At 42.4% G+C, this 15,817-nt stretch overlaps 1 protein-coding gene across 1 annotated transcript in view; it reads right to left on the bottom strand.

Moving 5' to 3' along the window:
- LOC137648598 (beta-lactamase-like protein 2 homolog) overlaps nucleotides 1-15,817 on the bottom strand; it is an 83,217-nt gene that overhangs the window by 5,279 nt on the left and 62,121 nt on the right. Inside the window, exons 4-5 of the mRNA XM_068381511.1 lie at nucleotides 6,724-6,865; nucleotides 3,536-3,721 (exon numbers count right to left, since the gene is read on the bottom strand). Coding sequence (XP_068237612.1) covers nucleotides 3,536-3,721; nucleotides 6,724-6,865 — 328 coding nt within the window. The remainder of the gene's footprint in view (nucleotides 1-3,535; nucleotides 3,722-6,723; nucleotides 6,866-15,817) is intronic.

Raw genomic sequence — 15,817 nt, 5'->3', positions numbered from 1 at the left:
AGAACAAACTTGTAAACAGCCAAGAGATCAATGACTGGTCTCCAGCCTCCAGACGCCTTTTTCACAAGAAAGAGTCGACTGAGGAAGTCAATGGAGGGAGAGATTGAGTGAACGGGATGTGATACCCTGACAGAATCACGCAGATTGTCCTGGGTTTGGCCCTGTGCTGTAGACACCTCTGCCATCGGCATTGCAAGCATCCCCTCATTGGTGAGCAACTGGGAGAATCGCCCATCTTAGCGGAAGTGGCCTTGACTGCCACTTCTACTTCCTCTTCCTCCACCAGTGGAGTTGCTGCCCTTTGAGTCTCTGCCAGGAAAGAGCTTTTTCGACACATTCTTAGAGGATCCTGCATCCTGTTCATCTGCGGCTTTCTAGGAAGGGGCGCTGCTCCATAGGACCTCGATGTCATGGCCTTCTAGAGGAAAGTCCTGGTTGGACTCATTCCAGCGCTCTGCCACCCGCTCAGTATCTTCCAACTTGAAAAGAGAGAGTCCCTCTAATGTAAAGTTCACAAGCCTAGTCATTTCCACTTTCGGGACTTGTCGGTGGACCTTTTCAATTATTGAGTCCCTTCTCTTGAGAATAAAATTTGCTCAAAGGTTGACAACCTGGTGGGAGAGAAACTCAATGGTCCTACTACCCGACAAGCGAAAGATAGCCATTAGCTTCCTTGTGGTGTCCTTGGACCAATCTTTGGTCCTGATGAGGTGACCCACTGACCCCAACCATAGGTCCAGTCACGAAGTTGCCTATATGGCAAACTTCACGACCCTCTTGTGAGGGCCTCTATGGCTGGATCTAGAGGGCTGGAAGAGGCTCATCTGATACCTTAAAGTACCTCCTCTGCTGGAAGAAAGGAGGTGGTAGAAGCTTCAAGGAAGAGCCTCCTCGAAGGGAACTGGTGGAGCCAGCTATCTGGGCGAAGACCTTCTTCCTGGTCTGATTTAACCCCCTAGACCAGCAAAAAGCTGCGTTGGCCTTAGGATGTCGTTGGATGCCTTCGATGTGGTCGAGGATGGTGTCCTTGCCCTCTTGAGGGGCCACAGCCTGGTCGTCTAGGCATTTGATGGCCCTAATGCAGGCCAGGACCTGCTAGAAGGCAAAGGCATATTGTAACTTCTTTTGTTTTGCCTCAGTGTATGTAGGACTAGCGGAATTTGGAAAATAGTCCTCATCTCTGAGTCTTGGTTATCATCCATCCACCTGGGTGGATTGTGGTCGGCATCATATCTAGAAGCTGAAGGCATGTCTCTTACCGATGTTCCTGCTGCTGCCATGAAGGTCCCGCGAGTCCTCCCCTGGATCTGGCTGCCCTACTCTTGGGGACCGTCTCAGCATCCTTACTTTCCCTTCGGTGAGGAAGAAACTCCTCAATCAGCGAAAGTCTAGAGACAACCCTAGGCCTATTGGAAACTATTTTCCCCTTGGGAAGGAGCTTCCAGGGACTGATCTGCACTCTTGGAGGTGGAATGCTGCACCAGCGGAACGACCTCTATGGGACAAAAATGGTACGGTAGTTTAATGTGAAAATCGTGAGCACCAGGTGGTCACGAGAAGCAGGATGGTCATGCTCAGGACAAGCAGGCTCATGACGACACACATGGGTTGTCTGTATGTGTGGCTATGATCTGGCGAGCTCTCACGAGCAGAAGGAAGATCCCAGTCTCGTTGATGATGAGCTTCCTGGTAGTGTGAGGTGTAGGAGTGTGCTGAACTATGCTGGCAAGCAGGAGAGTGGTCTGTAGAAGAAGGGTGATGACGAACAGATGGTCGATCACGTGTTGGTGAGCTCCTGGGACAAGGGCAAGAAAAACAAGGAAAACGACAATCTCGAGGGTCATCGTAGGTATGCCTTCTGTTGTAGGGAGAGGGCGAGCGCAGGGAAGAACAGCGTGGATTACGCTATGTTGATGCAGGTGCGTAGGGTCTTCTACGGTCGTGATGGTAACTCCTAGAGTCAGGAGTAGGATGAGGCAAAGTCACACGTCGAGCTTGCCATCGGCGAGTATCCTCCGCAGGAAAGTACGTAAAGTCAGGTGCAGGAGCAGGATGAGGAGGAAAATTCACACGTCGAGCTTACTGTTGGCGAGTACTGTATCTTCTGAGGGAGAGTCATGCTCCGAAGGACTGGAGAACAGGGGAACAGAAGCAAGGCGATGCCTTGAAGAACCACAAAGCGTAGAACACTCAGGGAGGACCTCACCCACGAACGGGAAAGATGACCACACTGAGGAGCAGAAACATGCCTTGAATCTTGCTTCCCCTCTGCAGGCTGAGCAAACTCAGGAGGAGGAGGAGAAGTGCAGTCTTTGGTTACAGAAGCTGCTTCAGACGATGGCAGAGAACTCGTGTCCAGCTGAACGTCGCTGGCAGCAGAAGCAAAAATCTCCTTCGGCACTCCTTGGCGGGGGTTCCAACTGTACCTCTGAAGAAGTCACCATTTGCTTCTTCTCAGCTCCTAGCTACAGTAGCTCGAAAGGTGTTCCTTCAACAGGGACCAGTAACACCCAGTGAAGGCTAAATCTGTAAAATATCATCAAATAAAAAGGCTCCCCATGAGGGAAAGGGCGGCACCACTTCGCTAGGGGAAGCAACAGCGTCCTTTGAACCTTCGGGTTGTCCTGGTGTTTAACAGTCAACACTCCTGTTCGACTGGTCCCCTGAGAACACTGAGCGAGCAGGAGCTTCGGGAAGAGATCTGGGGGTTAAAAAAGAAGTCCGAGGTTTTTTCGACTTCGAGGAAAAGCCCGAAGGAGAGGAGTCCCTCTTTGACTTCTTATGCCGACATCCAAATCTTTCCCATTAGGAGGAAGACCACTCCCAACATTCCTTGAAGGTGTCATCCTGCATACAAGGCCATCTTCTGTAGGCTGGAAACAAAGAATGAGGGTCGGTCTCAACCGAGGACATGAAAGTACTGCATGAGCATCCCTCAGGTCCCGGACAGGTCTGCATGACAACCAAAGTAGGAAATGGTCACACATGAAAAGAGAAAAGCAAAACAGAATTAGACAAATAGCAGTCGGAATTGGGAGGCGGAGAGAGACAACTTCTGCTCTCAGCTGAGTGAAAAGAAGAAAAAAGTGACGAGACAACACTAGTGTGCATGTGTGTGAGCAGGGTAGCGGGCTAACCCCCTACCTCCTGCTAACTAGTGGTGGGGTAGTTACACCTTATTAAAAGTTTTATGGCTAGTCTTCTGGCTTCTCCGAAAGTATATCACTAAATAAGAGCAAAAGGGTTCGTTATTTAGTGTCGGAACAAATAACAATTATGATGCAATGAAATAAATTCTCTCATCTATGAAACTAAGAGCTTGTGACCTAGTCAGTTTCAAAATTTGCTAAGGGCTTCATTACAAATTGGTCCTGTACTGGTAAAACAGTAGTGCATAATTAAAATGCTGGTTTGCTCTTCCTTTGCTCCTTCATTATAAGGCTATCTGTCTCATAAAAATTCTATATTCCTTTCCCAAAAAAATTCTGAGTACAGTAATGATAAAAACTGTTAATAAAAATGGTAAGATTCTCACCTTGTAAATAGTCTTCACCAGCTCCATTGCTTTTAAAAACTTTTTCGGACTTTCTGTTAAAACTTCCACTATTTGTGATTCCCTCTGATTCCTGTGGTCAATGTAGTGCTTGATGCGTTCAATTGGATTTTCAATTACAGGTCCATGGCCAGGATAAATGACTTCCGGCTCCAAATCTAAGATAGCCTGTCGAAAGAAAGAGTATAAGATTTAAATACAGGTTCAAGATATTGGACACAAAATTATAAGTGTTATGTTGGTGAGAAGATCTTGTACAAATTATTCTTTAGGCTTAAAATACAAGAAAACTACACTATACAGTACTTTTGAATTACTGTATACTAATTATGAGAAAAAAAGTGGTTTCGACAAAGGAAAACTAATTTTTTATGAAGGGGCTGTGTAGTTGTCAAGGACTTTCCTGTAAAAGGCTAGAACAGGAAATCCAATACGACAAATATCATAGAAATATTGCTCCCCTTCTCTAGGACTAGCATATGAACGTGCAAAGCATGGATTCAGTGTGTACTGTATAATAGAGACTAAGTTCAGGCACTATTGAACTTAATACAGCACCTCCAATGCTGAAACTGTCTGGCTATGGGTGACTCATCATTACTATGTCATCATCGAGAACCACCACTACAGCATGAGGCAACGCTCCCTCTGCATCAACTTGCGCCCAGCCAACTTTCATTTCCAAGTGAGAATCAATTATTTTGTTCCCATGTATGAGGCTACGGAAGACGAAGGACCCTGGAGACTGCATAGCACCTTTCAAAAAATACTGTAATGTGTCAAGTTTAAAAGAGCCTGAACTTGAAGGTCTCTCTAATACACACTTAGTCCGTGCCTTGCATGTTGATACACTGTAGCCCTAGATTAGAAGAGACTATTTATTTTATATTTATGTCATATTGGGTATCCTGTTCTAGCCTTACACAGGAAAGTTCTTGAAGACCAAATAGCACATTAACCCCAAAACTATACCCTGTACATTAAAACATTACAGTATTTTTTTCAAAGATGCTGCAAATGCTCTAAGGGAGTATTCATGTAAACACATTTAAGCCATACAGTATCATCATACAAAAAGCAAAATCACCATCCAAGTACAGTTCTACATACAGTAATGAAAATGTGAAATAATATTTATCTACATCTCTGTATAACCGTATGATTTACAGTATGCTAACTCAGTGCTCTATACTGCTGAATGTAAATAAATTTGGAAATTTATTTCTAATACAGTATATTTACAATTACCATAATCTTGATAAAGTACATTTAATCTTGATACAGTACTTACACCAGTAGTACCTATGTCTACAAGTTTAATTTATACTTGGAGTGAGCTCATAACCTAAAATATTTGTACAGAATTCTAAAAAAATTTTCCCTAATCTTAAGTTTGTAATGAAATTTAGCGACTGAATTAATTCATAATAGGAAAAAATACAGACAAATTAATTCACACTTTACCAGAGAGGAAAATCATGGCTGGAATGAGGGAGACAAGAGAGGAGGAAGAGGATAGGGTTATTATATGGAAGGAGAATCTCTCTCCATGAGCTTCTGGCAAAATATCAGTACTGTACTCTCAAACGACTTTCATTATCACTTACTGAATCACATGATTTATGCTTGATGGCCTCTTGGTTTTTTCTACTCTTACAGCCAACTCTTGTTATCCTCACTTAATTAGTTTAAAAAATTGGCTGCGTATGCCAAAATCATGGATACGAAACAAATTTTTCGCATAAGAATACATGGTGAGTATGTCTAATGTGAACCTCAAGTCCCCGACTTTCTTCATATTTTAACTAAATGAACTATTTTACCAGAAATTAATAATTGTATTAATTATGCATATCCTATTTAGCAACCCTGTGTTTAAGAATGAAATTAACATCACTATATCATGAATTGGAGTGATCAATTTGTGGATTCATGTCAGTGAAAGAAACAAACAAAAAAAAAAAACATTCGATTTCATCAACACACACACACACACACACACACACTCTCTCTCTCTCTCTCTCTCTCTCTCTCTCTCTCTCCTCTCTCTCTCTCTCTCTCTCTCTCTCTCTCTCTCTCTCCTCTCTCTCTTCTCTCTCTCTCTCAGGTGCCATAAAATACATACATATAGAAGAAGATACTAAACATTTTGTTTCGTTAAAACGTGTCAATTAATTTCAACACAAAATAAATCTATACTCTGCCTTAATCAGTTTTTTATCATAACTTGAAACACAGCATTTTATTTTGTCATCACAATTTTTAAAAAGGTAATAGTGCTTCATCGAAGCATTTTTGTACTTTTGCTTTAAATTTAGGTGCATTTTGACAATCAACAATTACTGTCTTTTTTTACTTTTGTTTTCATCAGCTTATTTTAAATTGCCGCTATCGAGAATATGCACACATAAATAACAAAGAGTATCATTTATATACAATAATTTCTTATTCAAAACATCTTCATAATGTACAGTACTGTATATCACAGCACCAATATATTATAGCCTATCAGTTTTCATACAGTGCGTTTTTAGCTGTTATTATTCGTTATCACTTGGACACATGAATATGCGCTCGCTCGCTCTCTCTCTCTCTCTCAAAACATGGCATTCGATTTCATCAGCTGATCTCTAGCTTTAGCTGACAAAGTAACGTACATGTACAGAAAAAATTCTCAAATACCGAACACGCGAATAAAGAGGAGTTGAGAAGAAACCTATCTAGAGATGGACTGCTTTTTGCCTTTCCTTAAAATAGCATGAACATGGTGTGAATACTGTGTGTGTGGCATTTGGTCACCGCGTAAATGATTTTGTGTTAGTATTGTTAGGCTCATCCACAAGAAATGCACATACGACCGGAAATTTTTGCTTGCACACTAATACAATGCATAAACCAATTAGAATTTTTATGCTCTATTAATTTTCTCACATTCAGTTACTTGTAAACTGAGGTACTACTGTTCTTTTATAAACATGCAACCTTTTCAAAAAACATATTCTCACATAAAACAAAAGCTCACTGTATATAGAATAATGTACTATATTGGAATTTATTCCTAAAGCAGTAGGGGGGTGATCCATTAAGAATACTGTACTATCCTGTAAGACTCAACTTAGTTGAGATTCAAAGAGTTAAATACTAGTGTGCAACTCTTTCAAATATCTGACCTTGAGGGAACCCATGTAACTATGAAGGTCTTCAAACACAGCCGTCCCTTCACCTAGAATACAGTCCCCACTAAACACAGCTCTTTCTTCTGGTAGTTCAAGGATGACGTGATCTGTTGTATGGCCTGGGGTGTGGTGGACTCTTTCAATAGGAGAATATGCAGTACATGAATTAAACAGAAACATTGTACTTAGCAAATATTCTAGCTGTGGTTAAATCTACAATAAAAGTAAATCATATGCACATAATTAAGGATTTTTAAACTAACATTATTTCTGTACTTACCTAAAAATATTATGCTATTAATTCCAAAGTCTAAACATCCTAACCTTAGAATATAGTAGCAGATCCTTTACAACAACCTAACCATGTAATAAATGTTTAGAGGCTTGCTGTGACAGCATAAATGTACAGTAGGGTCCTGAATCATGCGAGAATTTGGTCAATGAATGACCTCGTGTAAATGGAAAATCGCATATTTTGAAACACACCTAACAGAAATAATTCCATTGGGGCCATGGCAACCAGCAACTTGCCTATTCAAACGTGTTTACTACCCATTTCAAATACTTTCTATGTACTATACTGCATCTTTTTTATAATGTCAAATTGTTCTTGTAAATAAATCAAACATTTAATATGCTTTAAAGTTCTAATAACTTGAAAAAAGGTTAAAATCAAAACCAGGATGGGTGTAAACACCATACATTTTCCGTTTATAACGCGACCCAAAATACAGACAAATTTTAATGTTTGTCATATCTATTGTTTAAGACAAATGGTGAATAGCAAAACCATCACTCTATAGACTAGCTTTTGTTGTATCATTGAAAATCCAGAATTATCAAAATAAAGGCGATTTTATATCATCCGTTTCCTAAACACGCCAAAAAGCACAATAAAAACGACAACCAATGTTTTGTTTACGTTTATCTCTGATCATAACGAAGAAACAGATGCATTTACACATCTGTGTATTGGTTAGTTTTTGCATCGACAGCAATCTTACCAAGTATTGATTTTATGTTGATTTTGCTATTACCAATGTTCTACTTAATTTTTCTTAGAACTTCCAAATAAATTAAATGAATGCCATTCATATAATGTTATGTTTTTCTTTATGACGCCGCCTGAAACGGAAACCTTCCATTCGTTTACTGTACGCTCCATCTTCGATCATAATAAACAAACGTAGGCATTAAACACGCATGATCAAAGAGATAAATAATGATATTAAAAGCTTTTAGTAAATATATTATTACAATTATTGTTTACCATATTAATATAAATTCTTACATACGTGGCAAAGCAGGAAAACTATTTTTTCTTTTTGCGTTTAATCAACAATAACAAACTGCCGCTAATGACAGAATGATAATTTACGATAATTCTAAACTGTTACTAAAGATGATTGTCCATTCCATATCCAAAATACTTTTCCTAACTTTAGTTATAAGTCAACTTGTACCCACTTCAATTATGAAACAATCTATAAAAAAGTAAGAGAAGAAGTAAGTACTAGGCCAATTTTTAAAGTTATCGAACAATTAAGTTGCCGCTATAACGTTCGATGTGACAGAGATGGTGCGAGATTAGAGAAAGTAAGGAAAATTTAATCATGATTGATTTTCAATATAACAAACTTTGTGAAGCAACAAAGATTTCATTTGTTAGAGAGAGAGAGAGAGAGAGAGAGAGAGAGAGAGAGAGCGTGTGTGTGTGTGTGTATGTGTGTGTTAGTTTTAAATGTACTAAACAAAAAAATATGATAGGTTATAACACATTGGTGCTTATGTAATATCAACTATATAGATGTTTTGAATAAGTTGAGAAATGGTATAAACAATACTTTGTTACTGTATTCGTATGCGCCTATTCTTGAGACCGGCAGCTAGACGTCAGCTGATCTGATCTTAGCCAAAAGTAAAACAAAAAGAAGTCAACAATACTCTATTTTAAAAACACATCCGAAATTTAAAAACTAAAGTACACGCTTTCTTAATGTGCAATTAACTATTTAACGAGTAGCAATTTTCTAGAATAAAATGATGTTTCCCAAAAAATAGTGGTTTGCTAAAGAAATCGGATGCCGTATTTTAAGCTACGACTGAAATGGATGTATACACGGTGTAACTTTTTCGTTTTGTATTTGACTGACACTTTAAGAAAAGTGATTTTGGTTTCTTCATCTAATTGTAAGTATTGTATAACACGAGAGAGAGAGAGAGAGAGAGAGAGAGAGAGAGAGAGAGAAGAGAGAGAGAGAGAGAGAGAGAGAGAGAGAGAGAGAGAGATCAGCTGTTGTAATTGAATGCCGTGTTTTTGTTTCGTGAGGAATTGATCGCCAGAACTAACAATAGTCATGTTAATTTCATTATTAAACTCAGGTTGCCATATGTGAACTAAGGTTTTATTTCTTACAGAGAGAGAGAGAGAGAGAGAGAGAGAGAGAGAGAGAGAGATTTTTATAATTATACCGTGTACTCTACAAAACCAATCTTTGCAAATCAAATGTAAACTGTTTAAAATATGACAAAATATTGCCGACTCGTTACCGATAAACGAACCCAGTCAACTCATGAAAACCTTGAACGCCTGAAGGGAAAAATAAAGCTTTTATAAATACTACACTAAACAAAAATAATGCTTTAATATACCATCATTAACACTACCATTAAAATTATCGAAAGGTTGGAGAAAGATAAAGATTGCCGAGAACATAACCACAATTCTATTTACATTTTGTCAGCTGGACTCGCACAGTTAACAGTTGATTTCATTGTTGATGTGGAATTTTATCCTTAAATAGGCTTTGTATTATGAAATTATGTTAATAAGATGTAATGTTAATATTGTTTTGTAACATTTATTATAAATCACCATATTTAGGGCTACCAATAGACTTAAAAAGACAATATATTTGATACGTTTTGTAGTCCTTGACTAGCAGACTTTGAACAGCTTAGCAGATACAGAAAATATATTTTTGGAAAATAGCGATCGCATAAAAGGGGAATCGTATAATTCGAACACGTATAATTCGGGACCCTGCTGTACACTACTTTTCTACTTTTTACATTCTTCAACACACTCCAAGGTACTTCAAACTTGTCATCCCCATTCCCAATACTGTACAATACTTCAAAACTGAAATTACTGTATCTATCAATTTAGAAAGGGGAGAGAAAAATGTTGCAAAACAGTATCAGCCAACCATCCACTTACAATACAGAATAAATTTTGAAATTCAAAAATTTTACAAACCCGAGTCCATTAAGATAAGGACATGTCTTCAGTGACACTAAAAAGGTTATTGAATCTTTAAAAAGATAGTTGGTACTGAAAGATGGTAAGAGGGGCAAGCCCTGCTCACCCGCCTATCTCAAAATAGCCCATTTTGTCTTTAGGCCTAGGACTGAACGGGAGAATTGAGGTATGGATTTTAATTTAAATAATAAAGGTTTGTATATCTAGGAAAAATAAAAATTACTTTAATTTCTATTTGTTCCTACTCATATAAAAGCCTTTCATCCATTGTTGGGAGAATGTCCCCAAGAACAAAAATGGAAGGTTCCTTTCTTCTGTTGACACGTCATCCTTTCATCCTTCTTGGCCCCACAAGAAAGCGAGGAAAGTGATTTCGACAACCTAACGGCAAATAATAGGTCCTATGTAAAAGCTAATAGGGGTTGGGGCAAAACTAGCTTTAAAGAAATCAGTACAGTCAACTATCATTATCAGCGATTAAATAGTTTAAGAAAATTTCTGAATATGCCAAAATCGCAGATATAAAACTAATCATTCCAATATGAGTACAGTACATGGTAAGTCTGGCTAATGTGGACCATAAATAAACTGTAGTTTACCTGAAATAACTATCAACTATGCATTATTATACTTAACAACACTGAGATTAATAATGAAATTAACATCACTATATTGTGAATTATAGTGAGCAATTCATGGATTTCATCTGCTGATCTCGCTCTCTTTCTCTCTCAGGTGTCATATAATATATACTGATAGCAGAAGAAACAGAATTCTTTCTTTCCTTAAAAAGTGTTGATTAAATTGACACAAACATTTATACAATGCATAAATCCACTTTCAATCATAGCTTAAAACACATTATTTGACTTTGTCAGCTGCCCACTAGTTTTAGCAAACAACAATATTGCTTTCTAAAAAATCATGACTTTTAAAAAGTTAACTGTGCTTTATCTAAGCATTTTTGTACTTTTGTTTCAATTTTGGGCACATTTTAACAATCAACAATTACTGAATTATTTTTTTACTTTTGGTTGTGTCAGCTAATCTCAAGCTGCCACTATCAACAATATGCGTACTTACGAATAACAGAGTATCATTTATATAATCTCTTAACTTATTCAAACCATCTTCATAATGTACTGTATTAAATCAGCACCAATATTTTATAACCTATCATAGTTTTCATACTGTTTGTTATTAGCTATCTTCATTAGTTATCACTTGGACATAGGAATAAATTTTCTCTCTCTCTCTCTCTTTGTATCTCTCAGAGGTACCATACAATATGTATATATTGTACTATATAGCAGAAGAGAAAAAAAACTCTTCTTAAAGTGTCAACTAAATATTAAACAAATTAAGTTTATGCTTTATAGTAATCTATGTTCAATAGTAGGTTGGGCTTAAAACATGAAAAATTCGTAGATAATTTGCATTTTTCCTAACTATACAAACCTTAGCTATTTACATGGGGTAATTACTTCGGCGTAGCTGAATGACGAGCCATAAAGTTTCAACGAGGGTTTCCTACCCCACCGCTAGTTAGCGGGGGGTAGGGAGGAGTAGCAAGCTACCACTCCCCCTCACACACACCGGTGAATAGCTCACTTTACTTAGAGGTAGGACTTATCTTGGGGGACAGGGCTGGCGGGCACATAACTGTAAATAGCTAAGGTTTGTATAGTTAGGAAAAATACAAATTATCTACGAATTTGTCATTTGTTCCGTAACTGAAATACAAACCACGCTATTTACATGGGGTGACTTAACCCTTAGGAAGGGAGGTAAATCCCCTGCTATACTGCCTTTGGCTTGCCCGGGGGACCCGAACCCGAGTTTATTAAAAGAACTCAAGGGTCGAGGGGCCCCTGCTCCTCGCAGGCAGTTGTGAGCTGCTGCGGCCTACGTAAGTTGTGTGTGAAGGTGAGCAGTGACTCGTCCTAGGAAGTTGACCTGGAGTTCTTCAGATGGAAATCTAGGCTAGGACTCTCCTAATACCACCTCGTCAGGGTATGGGGACATAACAGTATTACAACTTAATACTAGGAACACAAGGGAGCATGGCTTACCTGCAGAGGTTTGAGGTCAGCTGTGCAAAGGACCCAGGATGCTGTTTTTCTCCAAGGGAGGAGAGGATGAAGAAAAGAAAAGGGCCAGACAGATCTTTTCATTCACACAGACTAAAACCGGGTAACAATGCCCTCAACCTTCTGCTACTTGTCCAATTAGGAGTAAGAGGTTAGACCAGCTGTTGTGCAGCCACCACAGGGCCGATGGAGAACGTATCGAGCCTCCTGTGTGTCACGTCTTGCAGGTAGTGGGCCATGAAGGTGGTCTGACGCTTCCACACCCCAGCTTGCAGGACCTGCGTCACCGAAAAGTTCTTCTTGAAGGCCAGGGACGTAGCCACGCCCCTGACGTCATGCGCCCTGGGCGACGTGACGGAGGAGGGTCAGGATTCAAGGCCAGGTGGATTACCTTACAAATCCAGGCTGAGATGGTATTCCTGGTGACCCTCCTCTTCGTTTGCCCGGTGCTCACGAACAAAGCTCGCACCTGGGGGCGGACTGCAGCTGTTCTTTTAAGATACAACCTCAGACTCCTGACTGGGCACAGTAGGATGGTCTGGGTCATCTGTTACAAAACGGAGACTCGAAACCTGGAAGGAGTCGAACCTTGGGTCCGGCACTCCCGGATTCTGAGTCTTAGCAACAAACTCAGGGACGAAGCTGAATGTTACCTCCCCCCATCCCCTTGAATGGGCGACGTCGTAGGAGAGACCATGAAGTTCGCTGACTCGCTTGGCCGAGGCCAAAGCTAGCAGGAACACCGTCTTCCAGGTAAGGTGGTGATCAGAAGCCTGGCGTAGTGGTTCGTAGGGAGGTCTCTTAAGAGACCTGAGAACTCGAACCACGTTCCAAGGAGGAGGTCTCACTTCCGACTGGGGGCAGGTAAGCTCGTAACTCCGTATGAGAAGAGACAGTTCCAGCGAGGAGGAAATGTCCATTCCTTTGAGCCTGAAGGCAAGACTTAAGGCTAAGTGATAGCTTTTCACTGCCGAGACTGAAAGGCGCATTTCTTCCCGCAGATAAACGAGGAACTCCGCTATTGCTGATAAGTGGCATCGAGGGGAGAGATACCCCTTCCACGTCACCAACCACAGAAAAATCACCACTTCGCCTGGTAGACTTCTGCGGATGACCTGCGCAGGTGGTCAGACATCCTTTCCGCAACTTGTTGCGAAAATCCTCTCTCTGTGAGGAGATGCTGGGTAGTCTCCAGGCGTGAAGCCGAAGCGAAGCTACGGTTTTGCGGTAGATGTTGGAGTGTGGTTGTTTGAGTAGCTCGCGACATGGAGGGAGCTCCCTCGGGATCTCCGTGAGGAGCTGCAGAAGATCCGGGAACCACTCTGCATGATGACATAGCGGAGCTATCAAGGTCATCGAGAGATTGACCGATGTTCTGGTCTTGTTGAGTACCCTCCTCATCAGACAGAACGGGGGAAAGGCGTACACATCGACGTTGTCCCACCGTTGTTGGAAGGCATCCTGCCAGAGAGCCTTGGGGTCCGAGACTGGGGAGCAGTACAGCTGGAGCTTGGTGTTCAGTGCCGTAGCGAACAAATCCACTGTCGGGGAACCCCACAAAGTCAGGACTTTGTTGGCTATCTGAGGATCCAAAGACCACTCGGTACTCACTATCTGCGTCGCTCTGCTCAGACTGTCGGCGAGCACATTCCTTTTGCCTGGAATGAAGCGAGCCGCAAGTGAGATCAAGTGGACTTCGGACCATCTCAGGATCTCTACTGCAAGATGGGATAGCTGTTCCGAAAAGGTAACTCCCTGCTTGTTGATATAAGCCACGACCGTGGTGTTGTCGCTCATCACCACCACCGAGTGGCCCGCCAGGACTTGGTGGAACTTCTGAAGAGCCAGGAATACGGCCTTCATTTCTAGCAGGTTTATGTGAAGGTACTTTTCTGATTCTGACCACAGGCCTGAGGTCCTGTGGTTCAGAACGTGGGCACCCCACCCTTTGTTTGATGCGTCCGAAAATAGCATCAAATCCGGGGAAGGGACGAGAAGATCCACTCCCTTTCGTAGGTTCTAGTCTGCCACCCACCAACTGAGGTCCGCTGGTTCCGCAGATCCAATGGGGATCGGGATGTCCGGGGAGTCGAGTCCTTGACTCCACCGAGACTTGAGTCACCACTGGAGGGATCTCATTCTGAGGTGGCTGTTGGGAACGAGACGGGTCAGGGAGGAGAGGTGACCGAGGAGACAAAGCCACGATAGGGCTGGGAGTTCCTCTCGATTGAGGAAAGGTTTCACAACCTTCCTCAGCCTCGCTATCCTTTCGTCTGATAGGAAGGCTTTGTGGAGATTGGTGTCTATGACCATGCCTAGATATATCAGTTTCTGAGAGGGCTGCAGGGAGGACTTCTCGAGATTTACCACGATCCCCAGATCCAGGCAAACTTCGAGGAGTCTGACTCGGTGGCGAAGAAGGGTTGCCTCCGAGTCTGCCAGGATCAGCCAGTCGTCCAGATAACGAAGGAGACGGATGCCGATCCTGTGAGCCCATGAGGAGATGATGGTGAAGACTCTGGTGAACACCTGAGGAGCTGTGGAGAGACCGAAACACAGCACCTTGAACTGGTAGATCTTATCGTCTAGGCAGAATCTCAGGTACTTCCTTGAAGACGGATGGATTAGGAGCTGGAAGTACGCGTCCTTCAGGTCCAGTGTGCACATGAAGTCTCGCGGTCTCACTACTTGTCTGACCGTGTCTGCCATCTCCATGCTGAACGGAGTCTGCTTGACAAACCCGTTCAGGGTCGAGAGGTCGATGACTGGTCTCCAGCCTCCAGACGCCTTTCTCACAAGAAAGAGTCGACTGTAAAAGCCTGGTCTCGACTTCGGGCCTGCCCTTTTGCCGATCCCATGGCAAAAGAGCTCAATGACACTGGGTTCGCTGTCAGGGGAGGTAGTGAGGCTGTGAACGGGATGTGATAACCTAGAGAGATCACGGAGATCGTCCAGGCATCCGCCCCGAGTTGCTGCCACCTTGTCGCGCAACTCTGAAGGCATCCCCCTACTGGTGGACATGCAGGGGTATTGCCGACCCTAGCGCTTCCGGCCTCGGCTGGAACCTCCAGGGTTTTTGCCTCCCCTGGAACACTTCTTGCCCCTCCTGCTCTTGGCAGGAAAGGGCTTAGACACCTTGGGCTTCGCTGCGATGGTCGTCTTCTTTGTGTCCTTAGCAGGACGGGGCTGCTGGACTGCTGGAGGTTTGTAGGGCCTCGATGTCAGGGCCCTATGGATGAGGGAATCCTGGTTGGATTTCCTCCACCTCTCGACAGTGAGCTCCACGTCCTTAGGCTCAAACAGACTCTTACCGAGAACGGAAGAGTGTCTGAGCCTGCTAGACTCCGCACTGGGTACCTTATGATGGAACCTCTCGGCCACAGCGTCCCGACGCTTGAGGATCGTGTTGGCCCACAAGCTCGGGACTTGGTGGGACAGAAACTCAATGGTCCATGTGCCCGAGAGCAGAAAGGTTTCCAGTGCCTTCCTGGTGCTTTCTTTGGAGAGGTCCTCAGACCGCACCAGGATACCCAGAGACCCCGGCCAGATGTCGAGCCACGAAGTCGCCTGCATGGCGCACTTGGTGACCTTCTCCTGCCTCAGGGTCTCAGTGGCTGAGAAGGACACGTGCCGGTTGGAGAGTCTCTCAAGAGGGACTCCCCCTGTGAGTTCTTCCACGGAGTGGTGCAAGGGAAGACTCAAAGAAGACTCCTCAAGGATCTAGAAGTACCTCCTC

This window comes from Palaemon carinicauda, chromosome 10 (genome assembly GCF_036898095.1).
Source record: "Palaemon carinicauda isolate YSFRI2023 chromosome 10, ASM3689809v2, whole genome shotgun sequence".
NCBI lineage: Eukaryota > Metazoa > Arthropoda > Malacostraca > Decapoda > Palaemonidae > Palaemon > Palaemon carinicauda.
This window is presented reverse-complemented; position numbering and strand designations above follow the sequence as displayed.